We start from the raw sequence: 20,932 nt of genomic DNA, 5'->3' as shown, positions 1-20,932 counted from the left end.
TTTAGTTCTCTTAATCTTCCCTCATAAGTCAGTCTGCCCAGCCCATTAAGAATTTCTATTACTCATCTCTGAATTCCATTTTTTCTTTTCCTTTTTTTCCTTCCATGTGTTTGCGAGCACTTCCAGGTCATCACAGCTGACAGGATCATTTTAGATGTGGATTTTCTATTGACACCAAAGGAAGGAGGTGTCTTTGATCTGGAAGTGACATACACACTGTGGTATGTGATATTGTCCACGATCATCTGAAAGTGTCTTTTGACATTACTGCCTTTCAGCTTCATATCTCCTGCTGAACATTCAGACATTTGCCTCTGTGGCTATTCTCTACCTGTATTTTAAGAGCTGAATCATGCAAGGTGCTAGGCATGGCTAATCCTCCCCAGCAGGGGTTCAGGTGACTGGGCACATTATTAAGGGGTTCAGCACCCTCTAGGATCTGTTGCGATTTATTCTCCATTCCTCTTCATGTGTGAAGTCTTCATTGCTGCACCGTTTCAATTTAAGATCAGGTCTCCTACTTTGCTAGATGGCTCTTCCATCTTGATGCAACTTATCGTGCACATTCCTCCTGCCAGCCTCAATGCTTTGGGGGCTACACTGTTCATCCAATCTGATATGAATTCAATTCTGAAAGTAAAAATTTCTACTAGAAGCTGTATCAAATGTTTAACTAAAACAACCTACTATACACTCATTGTTCCCCAATTTTTAAGTTGATCAACAAAAAAAAAGTGATCAAGATATCTCTCCGGTAGTGATTACTACACACTTTACCTTGTGTTCTCTATTCATCAGGAAATTGTACTTCCTTCACTTCACACTGACAAGAGCCCTTTTAAACCCAGGCACTGAAGCTTTGTAAATTACACAGATCTTGTTGTAATTAATTTTACTGTTTCTTTTTCACTTCAAAGATTACATCCTTATACCTTTTGTAAAAATTGGAAGTTTTAGATTTAAATTCACACACTGTTTGTTTTTAACTTCTTACCCAGGAACTCAGTCCCGCAATAGTGGATGGGAAAGTGCACCTGGATGCAAGAGACAATAGTGTTTCCAGTTTACTTTTTTGAGAGAATCTACTTGTGAGTTTATGCAGGAATTTGTCCACGTTTAAGATGAGCAGACTGATAGGTGTTCTTAGCTCCGGGTAGAGTCTTGGGAGGTTTTAGTTCAAGGTTGACCTTTACTACAAACTATTTGTGTGGCTTTGGACAGGTGGTTAAATCTTCTTCCAGCCTTTGCATGCCTTGTCTTGTTCCTAAATAATTTATACTTGAGCCAGGCTTTTAAAGCAAGCTTGTACAATGCAACGATGTCTCAACTTAGAGCTTTTTGCCAGAGAAGCAGTGGAGGCCTTTGTTCCTGAGACCTACCTCTCTTCCTTTCCGCTATAACAATAGGACCTTTAAGAAGCCTTTGCCATCTTTCTCCTGCCATACTCCCAGAGCGCCTTATTTCACCTTGCTTTTCTGTCTCATGCACACACACGGAATATGTGTCTTTGGTTCTCAGCCCTAAGTAGATAGAGGTCTGTAGATTAAGAAGATTATTTCATCTCTGGTTGCTTGCAGAAGAAGTTGATCCTACTTCATGCTATTGCACTGCCTGTAGTAAATGAACAAGTCAAATTCAGAAAGAAGGGTAAGGAGAAAGAAATAGGAGATAAGAGACAATACTTGTTTGCTCCTAACATCACTTAGAGGATAGAAGAAACTATTCAAAGTCAAAACATATGGAAAACAGCATCTGGTTATGGGAGCCTGGATGTTAATTGTTCTGACAGCTGAAATTTGTCTCCAGAAAACTCATGAAGCCAGCTGGTATTGTAGAGTTTTCTCTGGCTCATATTGTGACTCTTACAAGTTTCTGAAGACTTCCAGTCTCAGGATGATCATCCTGCAGGAGCAGCTGCTGCTTAAAGATTTTCATTTCTATATCAGCTGGAATCAGGAAATACATTCTTTGTGGGTTTGGATTTGATTTGTAATATAAAAGTCCCAAGGTGGCTTCAGATACACTTACCTGAATTTAAACTTAAAAAAAACCACGTGGAACTTGGGAAAGAGGTGTTATTGTTGTCCCATTTACAGTTCTTGCATACAAGGTGAGGAGAAAAACTTGATCATAAGTAACAGAAAGGTGCTGAAGTTGATTTTGAGAGGTGTCCTAAAGGTTCCACTCTGAATTGGAACTTCTTGAATTGGAAAAATGTGGTCTGGCAAACTTGGTAAGAACAATAACTCTAGAGAGATAATTACAATAGTCTGTTTCTGAATGGGCTAGAAGTTGTCTAATAATAGCTCTTTCCTGCAGTTGTTTCAGTGCCTTCAACTTTGAGCTGGAAATGTCAGAATTCTATATTGACACATGTACCCTGTCTCAGAGAAGAAAGAATATTTAGAATGAGCTACTTGTATGTTCCTAAGACAAAAGCATAAATAATTAATCATTTGATGGCGCTATCAACAAGATGTTCACTGCATGGCCCTGGCATTTTTTTAAGGGTGAAAACACCAACTTTTCTTATGTTTTTAAGTACAAACACACTTCCTGCACACAGAGTTGGTGTTATTTTCCAAGAAATGTCTGTTCCTCACCCTAGTGAAAGATAATGAGCAGTAAAAAAAAAAAAAAACAAACAACCCAAAACAACCCTATGTGGAGGCAGAAAGGCAAGGCTTGGAAAAAGTTGTATGTGGCAGAACAGTCTAATTTGTTTAGAGATGCTTTTGCTTTAGGTTTATTTTGCTAAGATTCAAGGCATTCAAAGTAAATGTTGTTTAACAGTAGCATAACCTCTGGAGACTAGTTGAGAATTCTTGAAGAAGTCTCCCCAAAAGAAGTGGATCCAAAAATCAAAATAAGATTAAGAAGACGGGGAAAAGTTTCTGAAATAGCTAAGTGTTTTAGAAAATCCACTGAGTTATTCATATGCTGCTAACAATAGAAAGAACTCAAAGGCAGGACCCAGAACAGCAGGTACAGAATCTAATTAATGCACATACTTTAAGGAGGTTTAACCCGTAACTGTCTGAATGCAAGCAGTAATGTTTCAACAGCAGGATGGTTTTTAGTTATATTCCTGACTTTCCTCAGTGAATCACAAGGCAAAAAAACCACCTTCTATATTTCCTTTGTTTATCACCACACTGGAAACAAGAAATCTTGAAGATTTCATGACAATTTTTTTATTAAATTTTTTCTGAGCCTGCAATATAAAATGAATAACACAAATATGTTGGATATTTCTTTGAAGTAATAGGTAGTTTGAAGGGAGCCAAGCTCCAAGAGGTGATCAGGATTTTAGCTTAAACTTGATGTTTCCTTACTGAGTAGAAGCTGGAACCTACTTATTCTCATCCTCACTTGAGTGATCCCTGGAGTTTGGCCATGACTTTCTCATCAGTGACTGAGTTCTGAAATATTGGGAACACTGTTGCTTGGTCCAGAAAACCACATAATCATGAGTTTCACTATAAAGTCAGCCTTTTTATACCTGAAAATCAAAAGCATGCCCTAATTGTTTGATGGATAGGGCCTGAGGGTATGCATCTCTCCTTACAACATGGAGTCCACAGTTATTGGGCAACAACTGAGAAGCTTGAAGTGAGGCTGGTCTGTTTAAAAATAAGTTTTCTACTGTAATTCAAAGCATCAAATATTTGCAGGCCCCTATTAGGCACACGAGCAATCTCTTTGGTAGACATCTACCTTAACCAATAACCTACATTCTTATTTCTCTAATGGGGAGTCTATTCATTGACTGTTTGCTGTATGTATGGAAATTAGACACCTGTTCTGGGAAGTAAAATGTTCTGGATGGCTAGACTTGCAGAAACTTGAGCAGTGACTCTTGGGTTGACTTGGGCTCAGATGATCAAAAGTATCCCAGAAGTTTCAGGATGAAATTTAAAGCTAAAATGTTGGCAGTTATGGGAAAACAGGACCTGGTATATGCTATGTCAAATCAATGGTTCATTCTGTACCTTATCTTGAGTGTACCAGTCAGCAAAGGATGGTTCAAAGCAACTTGCAAGGAACTTTCAAGACTCCAGGAGAAACTCTCTCTTGTGTGAATCCGAGCCAGAAATGTTCCCTCATTCTGGGGAAAAAAGTTTGAGAGATCAAAAGCCTTCCAGCTCTGCAGTGGGGTTGGAGGCAAGGTAGCTGTGGAGTTACTTAAGAAGAAATAGAGATGGATCCTCAGGAGTCTGCCAGTGACAATGCACTCTGCTCTGATGTGTAGAAGCCCTGGGCTCGAGACTCTGCTTGCCTGATTCAGATTAGAGTCTGGACTACTGACTGTCCTGGAATAAGTTTCTCTTGCTGTAGACTTTGATCAGAAATTGTATCATGGGGCTAAGAAACATTTCTTGGTGAAATATTTCATTGAAGCTTCCTATGAGAAATTTTGGCTTTTTAAAACTGGTGTTTTCATTAAAAACCTACTTGTTATCAAAAATCAAGATGAAGCTATTGTCTGTGTTTTGTTGAAATGCTTACATACATCAACAGTTACTCAAGTCTCTCTGCTGGCTGCCTGGACACTGCTAAATGTAATTAAGCACTGCTTAGTCTGAGGAAGGACTCTGATTTGGATTGTGCATATCCATGTCTCATTTTGAAATATCATAAATGTATTTTAAGTGAGCTAATATTCTGTAAATATGGTTAACTTCTGCATTTCCAGATTTGGACTCTTAATTTGTTTTTTAATATTGGTTCATGAGTGTATATGAGTGTGCCTTATGTATGCTTTTACCTACAGACCCTACAGGAAAATGACAGCATCATAATAGTTAATGGAAAATAACATAAGAGGAAAAAGAAAATTAGCATTCCACACAGCAGGGCATTTCGGATGTTAATCTGCCTTGCAATATAACTGACAGAGAAGCTGATATCTGGGAAGATTTTTATCCCTATCTTTTTCTCTAAACAGTTAGTGTTCAGTCGTTGTGCAGCAGGGGAGATGGAGAAAAAGAAAGTTCTAGCCAAGTGAGTGTTCTTTACCAGCAAAGATGTTAACTTTTGTCAGAAGGTAGTTAATCACTGAAAGAGAAACAGATGAAGAAATTGGATAAAACGTTTCCAGTTCCAAAAGTCTTTATTGATTGTGTCCCCCTCAAGAAAATTCAGCTCAATCTCTGAAACCCTCAAGTGATTAAACTTTGGGCAGTCCACTGTAGACAGAGCAAATGAGAATTGTTTCAAAACCAGACATGTAGAGCTAGGATAGTTAAAGCAAAACAAAGATTTCTTTTTCACTTTGAAATCCTAGCTGGGAGACATAATCTGAGATGTTGATTTTAAGGCAAGAGTTTTCTTAAGTGTTACAATCGTTCTCTGTGTAACAGATCCCTGAATCTTGCAGCAAGGAGCTCTTTTATTTTCAGAGGAAGAGCTCTCTTAAACACAAACCTAGAAAGATGGGGACAGATCTCTGGTCCACCACAGATAACTTTTGGCCTAAATGTTTTAAAGATAACTAGGACACAGAGAGACTGAAGCATCACTAAATGAGATGCTCAGACCCATGACTAGTTGAGACTTCCTATTTCCCAGAGATGCAAGGTTTTTGCTGTTAAAGCAGCTCCTCTACAAGACTGTAGCTATTCTTAAGTTGGAGCATGACCACTAACATGTGCCCTAAGGCAAACGATATTATTACTCTCCTCCATTTTCTGTATATAGCATGAAGGTCTTGGATAGTTTTGTTTCAATTGCAGTTTGCTTTCTTGAACTCCATAGTGTCCTGCCAGAGTAAAGCCCTTGGCTTCTCTGCCTTGGGGTTTTGGGAAGTTAGGTACGTTTAAGGTGGTAGGGGAAAAAGTTCTATGGTAGTAGACACTATGAATTGATTTCTTTGTTCTTTCTTGCGTAACTGTTAACGGAAGGGTATCTTGTTCATCTGTTCACGCGCTATACAGGAGTCTAACATAAAACAACATAGGAAGGCCAATTTAGGAACCCTCACTGTTAAAGTCAATGGATATTATTGTAACTAAAAGCATGAAGCTAATTGACTCCAAGAAAAAAACAAACAAACAAAAAAAAACAACAAAAAACTGAGAGCCTTGTGATAGTTCTATCTTGAGCAATGATTCTGCTTTTAGTTACACTTACAGATATCGGAAGGACAGTAGTTTCAGAAGTTATCACCTGTCAGCTGAGCTGTGATAACTGGTTGAGTGCATACTCTACAATCACAAATGTTTGTGAATCAAAAACTGTCTTAGACCACTCGAGCCAACCTTCTCAAAACCTATAGTTATCCTAACTGTTCTGGATTATCACCAGTTTAGCTGAGGTCAGTGTCTGAGCCAAGGATTCCTCCGAGAGAGGCAATAGATTATCGGTCAAATCATGAACCTAATTTTATGTTGGTGTAATTGCATAGTTCTGCTGAGTTACACGCAAGCTCTCCCCTTGACTGGATTTACACCCCTAAGGTCAAGATCTGCTTTAGCTCTTGGTTTTCATCCAAGAGTCTTAAAGCACCTAACAAACTTTTTAATTTTCCCTTATCATGCCAAAAAGTAAAGATAGGCCCAGAAAGATTAAGAGCCCCTTTCCCAAAGCCTGTTGAAGTGTATAAGTATTTTTTCATTAGATTTACACAAGACCTTTGTGTCCTTGTTTGGACAGACAGCAAATACCTGGAAATGATCATGACTATAGTCTAGCTCTTAGACAATGCCTCTGGATCTATATGCATGAAAAAGCTAAAGGCATGCTTTGTGTGAGGTTATGTAGCTGTAATAAAATCATAAGATGTCACCAAAACACATCATGCAAAGAAAGGGTCATAAGTCACTAAGTGCTTGTTCTTTGATGTAAACAATGGGCAAAGAGGAGAAACTGTGCCAAGATACCTATGGCTGTCTGCCAGAATAAAACAAGAAAGGGGGAAAAAGCCCTTCATTACAGTTCTTAATAGATCTCCAGTATGTATCATCTTCATCTCCCACCATATATAACAAGGATTAATAATGTATAGACAATGCATATACTTGAGGTAACTGGGAGGTTAGAGGTGACAGGTGGAATCTGATGTGAACATGCAACCTTGAAGCTAAAAGCGTGCACCTGAGATGGTTGTGCATGGTTCTTACACTTGGTGTAGAGGATAGGCCTTTCCAGAGGTTTATTCCTCTCCTGTATGTTGTGTCTTGTCATTGATGGTAGACCTTAAGATGACTAATTTTAAATAGCTAAATTTGAGTTAGGTGACTGGTGCTTTTTAGCTGGTCAGAACTACTTATCTGGTTTAAAGTGTCTGAGAGTCAACAGATTCACTGAAGTGATAAGCACTGAGATGTCAAGTGAAAAGACTGTGTTTTCATTTGTCCCAAGATGAACTGAGTACTGGTGGGGTGAAATAATTCTTGGTTTCTACAATTCTGTTCAGCTCAGAATATGTCCCCTGACTGTTTTGCCTCCCAGGCTTGTGCAAAATCTTCAGGAGACTTACTGTGGGGTTGAAGTTGCCGTAAGTGTGATCATTATCCATCTGTATTCCATGCAATTATTATTTACGTTATTGAATTCCCTGGAGGTAAAATTAAAATAGAGCCTTTATATCTTTTTTTTTTTTTTTCCCCATCTCAAGTTCTTGTTTTTGTTTCCCCCTTCTCTTTAACAACTTTGTTTCCCAGGAGACCACTTGATAAGTCCTCATGTTTCCAAGAGACTGCAGTTCAATAGGTTGAGAGTTAATTGCCAGCTGGGAGTTTCCAGATGTTTATGCACTAGCCAAAAGAGTTGTCCACTGGTAGCAAATGAACAGCAAATGAACAATCCAAACAAAGCATCTTTTAGCTGATTGACATATGTCTGGAAAACTTGGCATGTTTGAGAGAAATGGAATTGAAATTAGGAACAGCTAGGAGCAAGTACTTCATTATCAATAATTAGTCAATTAGATTTTTTTTTTTGTTCAAATTCAGATATAATTCTCAAGCACTGTACTCACTTAGTCATTATCACCCATACAAGTAGATGCCAGAAATAATGCATAGCCTTCCCTCTATCTTTCCTTAAACCATGTGTTCAGAATTGTTCATTACACTGTTGAACACAGGCTGTTCCAGGGGGCTGGATGGTGCAAATGATTTGTAAAGGAATATGAAGCCTTTCATCTAGAAGTTGGATTCACATCCAGCCCAAAAGCTGATGGCAAGTGAGCTGTTAAGTTGAGCTACTTAAAAGTTTGTTAACAAAATGTTGTTGGTTTTTTGGGTTTTTTTTTAGCGAAATAAGTGGTTCTGCACACAATCAAAAGTTTCAGTAGGGAGAATTGATTGTTCTGAAATTGTTTTCCATCTGTGAAATCAAACCAGTTTGACTTTTCTCTGTAAAACTCAATATAGCTGCTCCATATGACGTTATTTCAAGACTCAATTGTTTAGGGTGTTCTATCTTGTAGTGTTAACCTGAGTGTTCAGGGTTGTCTTATTTAAAAAACATTCTCCAGGAAGGAAGAATCCTTTGGAGGGGTCATATGGATGCACATTGAAAGAGGTACAGTTGTAATTCCATTAAGCATCACAATACAAAGGACAGATCAAGTATTTTCATGTTTCGGGGAGCGGAAAGAAATCTTACTGCCTTTTGTCCTAATGCACAAGGAGCTGAAATATGGAAATTCTTACAGAATGGAATAATAGATATATATTGTTTTATCAGAAGCCACATGTTAAAGTTTTTGAAAAATAATACCTTAGCTAATGGCTGATGCTGGGTTTGTGCCTTATAGAGCAATCTTGTGATAAGTAAAGGGAAGACAAAAATCCCCATAAACTGGTCCTTTCAAGTTCAGGTTCGAGGCCTGTCATGAACATTAAACTCTACTTTATTCTAGCTGGCCATTACTGTCTCTAAACAATCAGGATTTACTTAAAGTAAATGAAGTATTATTTTTCCTAAATAAATTACTTTTTGCCCAACAAAAGTGGAATAGAGTGTAATTCACGTGCATGATATTTTTAAGGAGCAAGGGAAAAAGAAATACCTCCAAAACCATATTTGTCCCTGAAAAACATGTTTTTTCTTTGTCTGACCATATGAGAGACTAGATTTCTTTTCTGTTTCAAAGTCTCTTTCTGTCCTTAACACCTTGTTTGGGAAATCAGTGATGTTTGGATGCATGAGTACTATTTCTGGGAGTTTCGTACTTCTACCACTTCCACAAACGTGATTGGAGAGGTCTTAACGGCGGCTTCTCCCTGAAGAGAACTTACCCACACACACACTTTTTGTGGATCTGGAAAGGAAACTGCTCCTTCAGAGAGGAGTAGTCTTCTGTCTAGTCAGTCTGAATTACAGTCATGGTATGGTAGGAGTTGCAGGACATTGTTACCCTGAACTGTCGTCATGGCCATCACAATGAGGAGAAAAATATGGCTATCATTATGGGAGCTTTACACTGCATAGTTTATCTCTATAACAGCGCACTGTGATGTGCCTAATTAGACTGTATCAGCTGTTCCATGTCTGCTACTAAAGGGACACTTTCTTATTGTGTCTAGTCAACAGAGAGCTCTCAGCCTGTGATTTAGCACTGAAATTAAATTTAAGCATAGTTTCCCATTTGATTATCAAGCTATGGGTGACTTTTAAGGATTCTTTTCAATCCATTACTTCTACTAGCTGTAAACTCTCTGCCACAGTTTCTTCCTCTTCTCTGGTAGATGCAGACTAACTGAAAACTCATCCATTTAAAGTTAGAGGGGAACTAATCTAAATAATTCCAACTAGAGTATGCAAACTTTTGCTGTTCAGTGTCCTTCCTTGATTGTTAACTTCTGCTTCTGAGTCACAGTTATTGAGACATAATAAATGTGATTGGCTTGAATAAAGTGAAAGGAACAAGACCTTCAGAAAGCAATATATGGTAAGAAATAAGACAAAAAATAGGGGTTTTTTTCCATGCCAAATTGGAACATTCATCCAGCTTGTACTTTCATTTTGAGAGGAGCAGGGTGACTTCCACAAGAGAATCTTCAAGAAAAAAAAAAATATATATTTATAGGAAAAAAAAATCATCTCCCTAGTCTCTTGTGCATACTAATCTATTAAAAACATTGTAAAGAAGAAAAGAACAAGTACATATTTCTTCAGTAATATTGTCTAAGGAACCAACTTGGATAAAACAGTGAACATTGTATGGACAAAAAGATCACAGTGGTGATCAGAGATGAAAAAAAGTTCATAGTCTACTGTTTATTCACCTGTTGCATACTTTTTCATATGCATGGGGAGAAGGTGGGTGGGTCAAGCTGAGGTTATGGGACATGTTTTTTTCTTTGGCAGTCTCCCTGTACTTGTGTTGCTCTTGGAAGATGCCCACAGTTTGATGGACAGACATGCTGCCTGAACCTTGAAAGATACGATACCTCCATTTCAAGGAGCTGGCGAGGTTGCAGACGTTCTGTAGTAACATCGGAGAAAATGTCCTCTGCATAACAAGCACTTCTTTTGCTGCAGGAACTGGCAGGTTTTCAGTATACTGCAGTAAGAAGGAGTAATCTGATCACATCAGACACACACATGACTGGTATAAGACATTGCAACATTGACCAGTTTTACCAGAAAGTGAGCATGGAGGTTGGGGGAGAGAAGGCAGAGCAGGGTTTTTGCTCTGCCCTACCATGACAGGGCTTTAGCCTTTGTAGTTGCTAAGACAACTTTCTGGAAGAATCAAAATATGATCCATTGAAGTGTCTCTGAAGTTCTAATGATCTGTAAAGCAACATGTTTTGGACTGATTGTTTGGGCTTTGCTGTTGTTGTCTTTGCATGGCTGGAAGCCAATGAGCCCTTGCAGCAGCAAGTGCAGGGTAGTGGTTTTCTGGTGTGATGCAAACAGGAAGACTACTTGTGGATGCAAGTCAGGCTAAACAATAGGCGTAGTCCTCTGCAGTAGGAAGTCCCAAGTCCTTGTATGCCCTTTACCTGAAGTACTTTATACAAAAGAAGGGCATGGGACCTTCAGCATGATATGGCAGCAGTCAGGGGCTTGTTCCCAGAGCTGCTGCTGCAGCAGGAGTGGGATCCCATGCCCCACCTTGCCACCATGTGGGTTCTTTGAGATTCCTAATCCTGTGCAACCCTGTATATCTGTATCTGGCACTTAAGCATGTGTTCAAACAAAAATAAGCACTCATAGCCGCACTGTTGCTTACTTTTCGTCAGGGCTCAGAGGAAGTGATGATAGCTTCATTTATTGACTCTACTACTGACCTACTAAGGAGAGATTTTTATCATTGATTTACTGGGAATGGGGTGATGATGGGAAAGTGGTTTGCTCCATTTTAAACAGATGCCCCCAGCAGCACTGCTTTTACTGAGGTTTTGCCTTTTGTTTACAGGCTGTGCCTTCCTAACGTACTGCGAAAGGGAGTCTGCTCTAAAGGCCCAGAGTGCACTGCATGAACAGAAGACACTGCCAGGGGTGAGTCCAGATTGATAACTTTTTTTTTTTAATCTAAAATGGGTTACATATGGAATTCCCGTCTTGGTTTTGGAAGCATAATGTGTCCGGTTGCTTGGATGATTCACTATTTGCATTGTGCTAATAAAATCAAAATACCACTAGCCCACCCAAGCAGTTTCCATGCACAAAATGAAAAGCTTTTTGCTCTTACTGGGAGTCAGAAAAATAGTAATTAACTGGTTACGGGCTGGATTCTACCAGCCTTACTTCGCTGAGGAAAGGCTTTAGGATTCTGACCACTACAATGAAATATTAGAAATGCTCACCAGGTGTTACCTCTTACTATTTTTCTTCTGTGAAGCAAGGTGTGGCAGCAAGAAATCAAGAAACAGATCACATTATTGAGTTATCACAGAATGAAAACATATTCCTGATGACAAAGTGGTTTGACTCAGTTACTTTAGTATTCAAGCAGCTGTAGCAGATTGGAAAGGCGGTGAGACAAGGAGAAAAGAGAGAGAGGAGAGACGAACACAAGATAATGAGGAAAATTATTCACATGAGCAAGATCTAAGGTTCAGACAACACAAGCAGAACTAAAAATAGAATCAGCGTTATGTGGGGAAGACCTGCCCTGCTGGAATGGGTTTCCAGTTTAGTGGTAACTGGGAGGAGGGAGAGAAAGAGAGAGAGGGAGACTATTTAGATTCAGCCAGGGTACGTGGATTGGAAACAGCCCAGTGCAGTACTCCTGTGGCTGGAATAGGGCTGGTTTCACAATGACACAAAAGTCAGTGATCAAGTAATTAAGTGTGGGATCCTGAAGGATCCAGGTTGCATCTAAACTGAGAGGAAATTGATCCCAAAGTCTGCCTTTATTAGTTGGTGTTGAATGACTGAGTCCTGCATACCCATAACCTACCTTTCCACAAAACCTAAGACACATCCGCTGCTGAAGAAAGTGTTGATTCTGCTCTGCTTGTTTCCATCATCCTGGGTCTATTTACCTATCTCTATGCCACCTTGCCAGTATGGAGATGCCCACGCACTTGCTCATCTACATCTATCTTTGCTTTAAAGGCCGTACCTTATGTAAATATATACATACTTCATTCCCTAAAAATACATTTCTGTCAGCTGACAACTCCCTCTGAATTATTTTTTTTCCTAGAAACTCGTTAGCTGCAGATTGAAAGTAACTTGAGTCTTGTTGGGGTTTAGATTTTTGGTTTTTTTCCTTCTTTTTTTTTTCTTTTCCCTAACAGGTGGTGGTTTTTTACTTCTCTCTCCTCTGAATGATAGAACTCGATGTACAAAAAAAAAGAAAATATTTTGAATAGGGATGTTTCAGGTAAAATTTTACCTGAAATTTTCTGAAATATTCTTGAAATCAAATATATATTTATCAAAACTAGTGATATGCTTGTGATGAAAAGGGTGTTGTGTATTTAAGATACTAACTGGAATTCCAATTGTTTTCACTGAGACGTTGCTCTCCTCATTGGGAGCCAGTCTACTCACTTGCATATGGAGCTCATATCTTCTCTATGAGGTTAAAATTTCATCCTGAACTTGTATGATGGGAATATCTTCAAGAAGATAGTGGGTCAGTGAGACTGAGGGGTCAGAGTTGGGGAGGGAGGGCAAGTGATTATTTAGGATTTTTTTTTTAAATTACTTTTTTATATGACCACAGTTCTGAATCTCGGTCTGCATTTTAGAGATTTCAAACCACAAAACTCTTAAAGTCAAAACTCTTGTCTTGGACAGTGGCAAAATTCAACCAACTTTTGCATTAGAGTCAAGAGTTCCTTCAGAGGTTATGCTGACTGATTCTAGACTACAGGCAAGACATTTCTTCCTTGATTTATGTCATTTCTACCACATATAGCTCATACTGACCACGCTGAATTCAGAAGGCTTTTTTGTTTTGTTTTACACTTTAAGGTGACACATCAGGATCTGGTTGAATTAGGAACAGTGAGTCCTCTGTCTAAAATAGCAACCAGGGTTTTGAGAGTTCTGAGCACTGACTTCTCCCATTCCTTTCATTTCCAGTTCTGTTTGTCTCAGGATAAAGGTTTACTTTCCACCAGCAAACCCTCTGCATACAGCTTTATGCCAAGTTTCTGAACTCATCCTCTGAATGATGTCACTGTAGTTTATTTAAGGAAACCAGCCTTGTCTCTTGATAAACTATCATGCCTGGATACTGTTTTATGGTTCCTATGTGAGTAGCAGAGAATTATTTATGACTTACCTGACTGTTCTTGATAACATGCACCAACAATATCAAGCATAGTTCATCACCATAAAATAAAAAGCACTCATAAGGTCAGGGGTCTAAGTCCTCATTCACATGAGTTCACAAATGACACATATATAACACCTTCTCTTGACCCTCCACTGTTTGTGACACAAACAACATTACTGAGGAGGTATCAAAAATAATTAACAAGCCTGGTAAAGGAAAAAAGAAAGTAGTACTACAGTGAACCACTGAATCAAGACACTTCTTTCCCATCCCCCACTAAACTGCGTATTTGCCTGCTCTTGCATTATTGTTGTTTGTGTTCTTTGTGTTATAAAACACAGAATTGAGTCATTTTTAATACTATGCACATGAATGCAAATGTATGGAAATAGTGAAGCATGAAGAGTTTGTGTCCAGACTCAGACACCTTGCCTTTTAGCTGTGTATCACTTTGGTTTTAGTGGACTGGCTACATGCACATATTTTACAGTAATTACTTTCTGGATGTGCTTTGTAAGATGACAGAAATATGTTTCACATATTTCTATGTTATATGTGGGACATAAAGTCATCTTGTGGAATAATCAAAAGATTTCCAAACAGGTATGTGTTGATTAATAAAGACTTCATGGCACTTTGGTTTTGGGCGGGGAGGAATCATGATAGATATTTTGAAGCAACTAGAACGGAATGTAAAACATCAAATTATTAGTTGAATCCTCTTCATCTAAATGAATTAGGCTGTTTTGGACAGTTTGAAATCGTCACACCTAAAACAAAGGTTAACGTAGCAGGGTGTGTATGTATGTGTAAAGAGCACTTTGCGAGTGTCGGACAATTCAAATTCTAGCGTTTACTTGTGATTGTTTATTTTACATATAATAGAGTAGCTGGATGATGAAGTATATTAGTTCTTTAATAATTTATAGAAATGCTTTGATGTTGCAGTAATTACATTAAAGGTCACATATCAAAGGTAATTTGGTTGAGCAGCTGGGATGGTTTCTCAGAAGCAATCAATATTGCTGTCCGTGGTGCTGATTTCACCAAGGGGACTGCCAGATTAAAGAAGGCTTATTACCAGCCAGACAGGCACGGGGGAAATCAAGAACAGATTGGAGAGATGCACTATTCTCTTTCCCCACCTATAATTAACACTGTTCACCATAATCTGTGCTAATCCTTCATAGTGGGAAACCACTTCCCCCTCCCCCCCCGCCCCCAACACTATAAAAAGCAAATTAGGCAAGGAAGAGTAATTTGGGGGGAGCAGGAGAGAGAAAGAAGAGAAAGTAAAAGTTGATTCAGCCTTGGGATTTCTGATGTTGATGTATCTCTCAATGATAAAATGCAATATCAAAACCACAGCCCATGGTCTTGGGGAAAGCATGGGGCGGGGGAGGGGGAAGTGATCTAGACAATGACAGTGCAGGGGATGCGAGAATTATCTGCCTGCAGATTTGGTATAATATTATCTATTTGCCCCACAAAGCTCCACAGGAAATGAAATCAGAGAAATAAAATTATGTTTTAAGTGTAGTCATTTTGATTACAAATTATAGCGAAGCCAACTTTTTCTGCCCTTTCTTTTTTCTTTCTGAAGCGAATGGCAGAGGATAATGCTGAGAAATGTAATTACGCTATCAAGATCTACTTTTATTTATAGCACAAATAAACTGAGCTCATGTATGATAAGCACAGCGGCATTTTTTTCCTCTAGTTCTTTGTGGCGCTCTCAGGCAACAGGAGTGAATAGTCTGTGTATACTTGGTTGGAGGCACTGCCTCTTTGCATAATGTTAAAACCTCCCTGTAAGACTTACAAAGAATAACTATGAAATTAAGTAGCTAAGAAACTGTTAGCCTGAGCAATCTCCGGGGCTTATTCAGGTTGGGAAATAGACTGGGTTTTCTTGCTGTATCTATTCCTTTTGAAAGGGAGAGTGGTACTGCTGGTATGCTAAGTTTCTCGGTCCGTAACATAATTAGTTTTCTTCTTACCTGATATCCTTTGTTTCTTCTGCCATCTAGAAAAAAATGCATTCTGCCTTACTCATCATATGCAAAAATATGCATCTTAAACATTAGAAGACAAGTGAGATCCTAAAACTCATATTAAACCAGTTTCAAACAAACAAAAAAAACCCCTCTCTAATGAAACTAATGTTGTGCTTAGCTTAAAATAATAATAAAAAAAGTTTTTCAATGTTATTGGTCTTATCCAGCTCAAATTCTTATGTATATGTGAGGAAAGACACCTGAGCGTGGGGGGGAAGGGAAGAGGGTATCTTGCAAAACCTAGCCCCTCTTGAATCCTTGTAATAAGGCTTAAATGAGACATAAGTGTCACGTGGACTTCAGAAGTCCTGCGCATAAAACATGGATTGCACTCTTCAAGCAGACCTTGCTGTAATTGTACAGTCTTATTGTCTTTTTTAATGTTTCAAAGCTTTTTCCAAAAGCTTGTTAGAAAACCATTAAACCACATATCACCCTGCACACTGTGTTATGCCAAAAACGGTATTATATTCCCACACCTTTCCATTTCAAAAGTTTTCTCTACCAATGTAAATTGCAATTTGGCCAGCAGTGGCAGGCTGGATGGGTTCCATTGATTAAAGTAGCCTGCTGAACACACAGCCTGCTCACCATGCCCTTTAGATTTTGAAAGAAAACACATTTAATTGTTCCCTTGGGAGAAACATGTCTGTTTTCTGAAGTTAAAAATGAAGATGAAAAGGAATAAAAACAGATTTGAGGCAAGAGACTTGCAAAAACCGGTCCTGTAGGAATTCTCCAGTGCTTTAAAATCTTTGGGTGTCAATGTCATGGTTAAAAAGATTTATTTTTTTTTTTATCCCTTGTTTCCTCTTTCTGACTGACCAGCCAGTAAAAGGAGTTTTGGATCTTGCTTTGGGGAAGGGAGGGGACAAGAGAGGGAGAGGAAACCATATGCACTTTCCATTTGCTAAAAACCCCTGTAGTTTGACAGTGCTGTTCTGTTCACCAGATGAGATGAAACACCTGGGTCCTATCTGCTTGGTAAACATTAAAGTTCCATTTCACTAGTTAAAGATTGGCTTCTGTATCCCTATACAGCAGCCTCTAGAATACAAAGTAAACTCTCTCTCTGCCACCCAGTCCAAAGAGCTTTGGAGGAAAAGGATACACTGCAAGCATTCTGACAGAACCAGTGTGTTGGATGCATGCTGTTATCTCAGCTGCGACTGGTGTATTCATCACATTTGTGGTGGCTAACCAAGCTTACCTTGATATGTAAAATAGGAACAAGGCTTCTCAGATGTGTTTGAGATTTGGTGGCAATTGAAAAATGGTGTGCAAAAAATAAATTACAAAGGTAGCATTGTCTTGTCTTTCTAATTTGACACCTTTTGGCTCTCAAAGGACAATTTCCAAGTTATTCAACAAAAGCTTTTGCTGGACCTTCATTTGCTTTATGTGTTATTCAATGACAACTTTTCTCTCTGACGTGTCTGCCATAGGAGGATCAATCTAATTTTATGTACAACTGTAAAGATGAATGATAAGTAGAAAGGATTCAGGCAAGTACAAGCTGAATAAATTATAAAGGGCAAATGATGACAGGACTGGGGGTCCCAAGAGACAGTGATATGATAACAGAAACTAAAGACGAATTTATGATGGATGTAGTTAGCATGTACTGAGGCTGTTAATTCTTCAGGGTAGTTTTACAACTTCTTGTGATTGGAGCAATCAAAGTATTTCATTTTAAAGAGATGCTGTATATTTTCACTTGTCTGTTCTGCATATTTGTATGTATGGCCTCATTTATATGCATAACAGTAAACTCCCATAGGCTAGTCAAGCTTACCTCCCATCAAAGGGCCCCTATTCTCCAAACCATAATGCCACTGTTTATGCATAAATAAATAGATAATGTGTAACGATTTGAGGGCAAACCTGGATCTCAGCGAAAAAAAAAGTTTCCATTTTCGTAGAACACAGCAATCAAATCTTTTCAGATACTGCAAGTAGCTGAGCACCTTCAGCTACCTTCAAAGCCAAGCCTAGGGATTGAGTTAGCTCACAGATCCCTGATGAAAAATTATATATAACAAGTTTCAGGTAGGTCAAATTTGGGGCTTAAGCTACTTTAAGAGCAGCTGATGCAGCATCATAAAGTTAGAAGCAAATCTGATCTCAGAGCAGTTCTTGATTGCATTTCATTCATACTCTTTATTTCTATCTCTTGTTCCTTATTATTAAGGATATTTGCATGAAAATGATCTTTCTTCCTTCCTCTGAAGGGTTGTCTCTTGTCTATGAGTAATGCTTACTCTGGTCTACATTTGTGAATGCCATGGGTTTGATTCTGACTTCATTTACACAAGTGTAAATCAGCAGTGATCTGATTGAGGTCAAGGGATTTATATGGCGTAGGAAAGAGCAGACTCAGCTATATTTGTCACTGCTGGAATGATGTCATCGTGAACAGTACCATAGCTCTAAATGAGGAAACAGATTTCTACCAAGAATCTTTGCATCCGAATATCTGATCTCACAAAGCGCTGAGCATCCCTGACACCTGCTGGGCCATTCAGTAGCTCCCACAGGCTTTTTACTAGAGAGACGTCCCAGCTCCAAACTATAGGAATTAAAGACAGTTGGTGTCTTGGCGTTTCAACAGTGTTGGCCATTGGATACTAACGAACGCTAAACGCTGGGGTTTCCAGTTGCATCGCCCTACTGATTGAAGTGATGATGGGATATGCCCAGGAATAACTTGCAAGCAGTAAACCTCCACATCTCATCCCATGTTCTCAGTCACAGAGAGATGGAGGAAGAGAAGAACAGGCACCCTTTAACAGTCAATTTACTTTTCATCTATTCAGTCATATGGATGATATTGTGTGACATTACCTAGTCCAGGGATCATTGTTCATAGGCTAACTGTTCCATAAACAGCCACTTACCATACTTGCACTATCTAGTAATGGAGAAGCCTGTGCTGATTGTGATCTGGAATGCAAGGCCAACGTAAGCTTTCAATAAAGCACTTAGATTAAGATGCTGTATAATTATGTGATTTGGACTTCACCTCTGGCAATATGCCCACCTATACTACAGGTTTACCAGTGGCAGCTGTACTACTCATAGCTTACATTGATGTAAGCTGTCTGCCTTGTGTTTCTTCATGCAGTGTATACATGTCTTCAAATCTTTCAGATGCTCAGTGAGACAAAAGTAATTTTTTTTTTTTTAAAGTATAAAGGTTGTAGACCATACACAAGAGTGATGGATCAAGTATGTATGTCTGCCACCAAAATTATTATCATTTGAAACCCATAGAGGTGTGTCTTGGTCTAGTTTAATTTAAATAGCATGTATAATAGCAGTGAAAACATGAAACAATAGACTTGAATGCTGTGGAGCAACTACATTCCACGACTAATTCCTGCGGAGTGATTATACAATAAGGACTTGAATCTTGCCTGAAACATATTTCTGTTAGTGCTACTTACGCTATGTAGGTTAGGAACATCTATGCATGTTGAAAACAGGCTTTCAGTTGCAACGTAGACAGACTGCAAGCCTTACCATGTGAAATCCAACCACTGGCTGCAGATCTTGTGAAAAAGCTGTGTATTCTGTATTAAATAGACTAAGAGCATAATTCGTGCATTAAGCTTAAAACTGTGCTTAAAGCTAAGAACACCTTTTAAAGAACTAGCTGAGCTGGAATGCTTTTGGGAGTGGCAAAAACTGTCCCACCTCTCCACTTACGGGTAACTTTTGATAGGACTTGACATGATGTAACCCATTTAGCTTCTGTGCTTCACTTCTGCTGCACTCTTACTTTGGCAGGGAGAAAGTTGTGGGGAATGACTGACCATGAGATTGCACTATCAGTTCAGGCAAGTAGATATCTGAAGTGACTTTGCTCTGTTGAGTAGCTGCAGTGAGAGACTTACAGTGGCACTGCATGTACGAGTTGCTGCACTTGGCAGGTTCCCAGCAATGTCAAATCTCTCTGATTAGTTTCTGTAAGTACAAGGACAAAATTAAGCCTAACCTATTTTTCAAAGAAGAAATGTGCATTTCCCATTTTTCTCTTTAATGGGAACTTCTTATATCTTGTTTCCCATACTTTTTCTCCCCTCCCCTTCCCACCATTTCACCCCTTTAAAAAAAAAAAAAATCATCTTTCTAAAATGCAATTCCTTTTAAAAACGTGTGCCTTCAAATTTCTTTGAGTTCTGTACCATATTTTGACCTTGATATGGATACATTTTCAGCACCAAATGAATCCTATGGTGCTAGAATGAAGTTGTTCCTTTCCTTTCCCCTTAGTTATGGTAAACTACAATCCTCAAAGCCTCTGCTACTTTCTAGTGCATATTTTCTTTGGCATGTTGTAAAAAAATGACTGTTTTGATCACTGGCTTTGTACGCAGGTTTTGGCAGAGCAAGTCTTGTCCAGCTATAACTAATCCGTTCCAAGCTCAGGTTGCTCCTTCAAACAGATGGAGTGAATTTATTTTTCTCTTGTTCTGTGAATGGCTCAGTCATTTCTATGCTACTGTAGTGACTTTGCATGGTAAATGTGTAACTTATAAGACATGCTGGCATGAGTTTCTGATTTCATTTATAGCTTTGATCAATGGAATAGCATTTTGTTTCCAGGGTGGTATAACTGGAATCAGATTTTCTGGTCTTTTTATTTATGGCTGACTTACTGTCAAGATCTTCCTTGGTAAACATCTGAGATATTGCTTCTGTCTTTTGCATTACTTAGTGGTGTCCTTTCTCAATAAAGTCACACTAGTGTCTCACGTCTGGCCAAACAACATTTTCTCCTTCTTTTCTCCTCTGTCCCATCTCACTCTTACACGTCTGCTCTTGCCATCTCTTATCTCCTTTGTAGATTTGCTGGAAACATTACCTTGTGTTCACATAATGCCTGCCTGGTGAAATGAGTTGAGATTACAGCTGCTGAGGGGGAACACTGTGTTTCCCAACTACTGCCTGGGAGCTCACATACTTTTTCCAGACAAAGGGAGAGACTTAAGTTACTGATCCTTTTCACGTTTTGTGATGCTACACATATAGAGAGAGCAGAGTTGGCTCGTTGTAAATCTGATGTGTCTTGAAATTATGAGGCTTAGTGTATGTGGGCTTTTCAGTGTATGTTCCTGTTGAACAAGGCAGTCAGGAGAGGGTTGTTCATGCGGTGTTCTCTTGCCTGTTCTTTCTT

The 20,932-nt window shown here is 38.9% G+C and overlaps 1 protein-coding gene across 1 annotated transcript in view; it reads left to right on the top strand.

The window, feature by feature from the left end:
* LOC142075747 (CUGBP Elav-like family member 4) overlaps positions 1 to 20,932 on the top strand; it is a 719,152-nt gene that overhangs the window by 79,847 nt on the left and 618,373 nt on the right. The window contains exon 2 of the mRNA XM_075137566.1: positions 11,378 to 11,460. Coding sequence (XP_074993667.1) covers positions 11,378 to 11,460 — 83 coding nt within the window. The remainder of the gene's footprint in view (positions 1 to 11,377; positions 11,461 to 20,932) is intronic.

This window comes from Calonectris borealis, chromosome Z, assembly GCF_964195595.1.
Source record: "Calonectris borealis chromosome Z, bCalBor7.hap1.2, whole genome shotgun sequence".
In the NCBI taxonomy this organism is placed as follows: domain Eukaryota; kingdom Metazoa; phylum Chordata; class Aves; order Procellariiformes; family Procellariidae; genus Calonectris; species Calonectris borealis.
The sequence above is the reverse complement of the archived record's forward strand: the minus strand, read 5'-3'. Positions and strand labels throughout refer to the sequence as shown.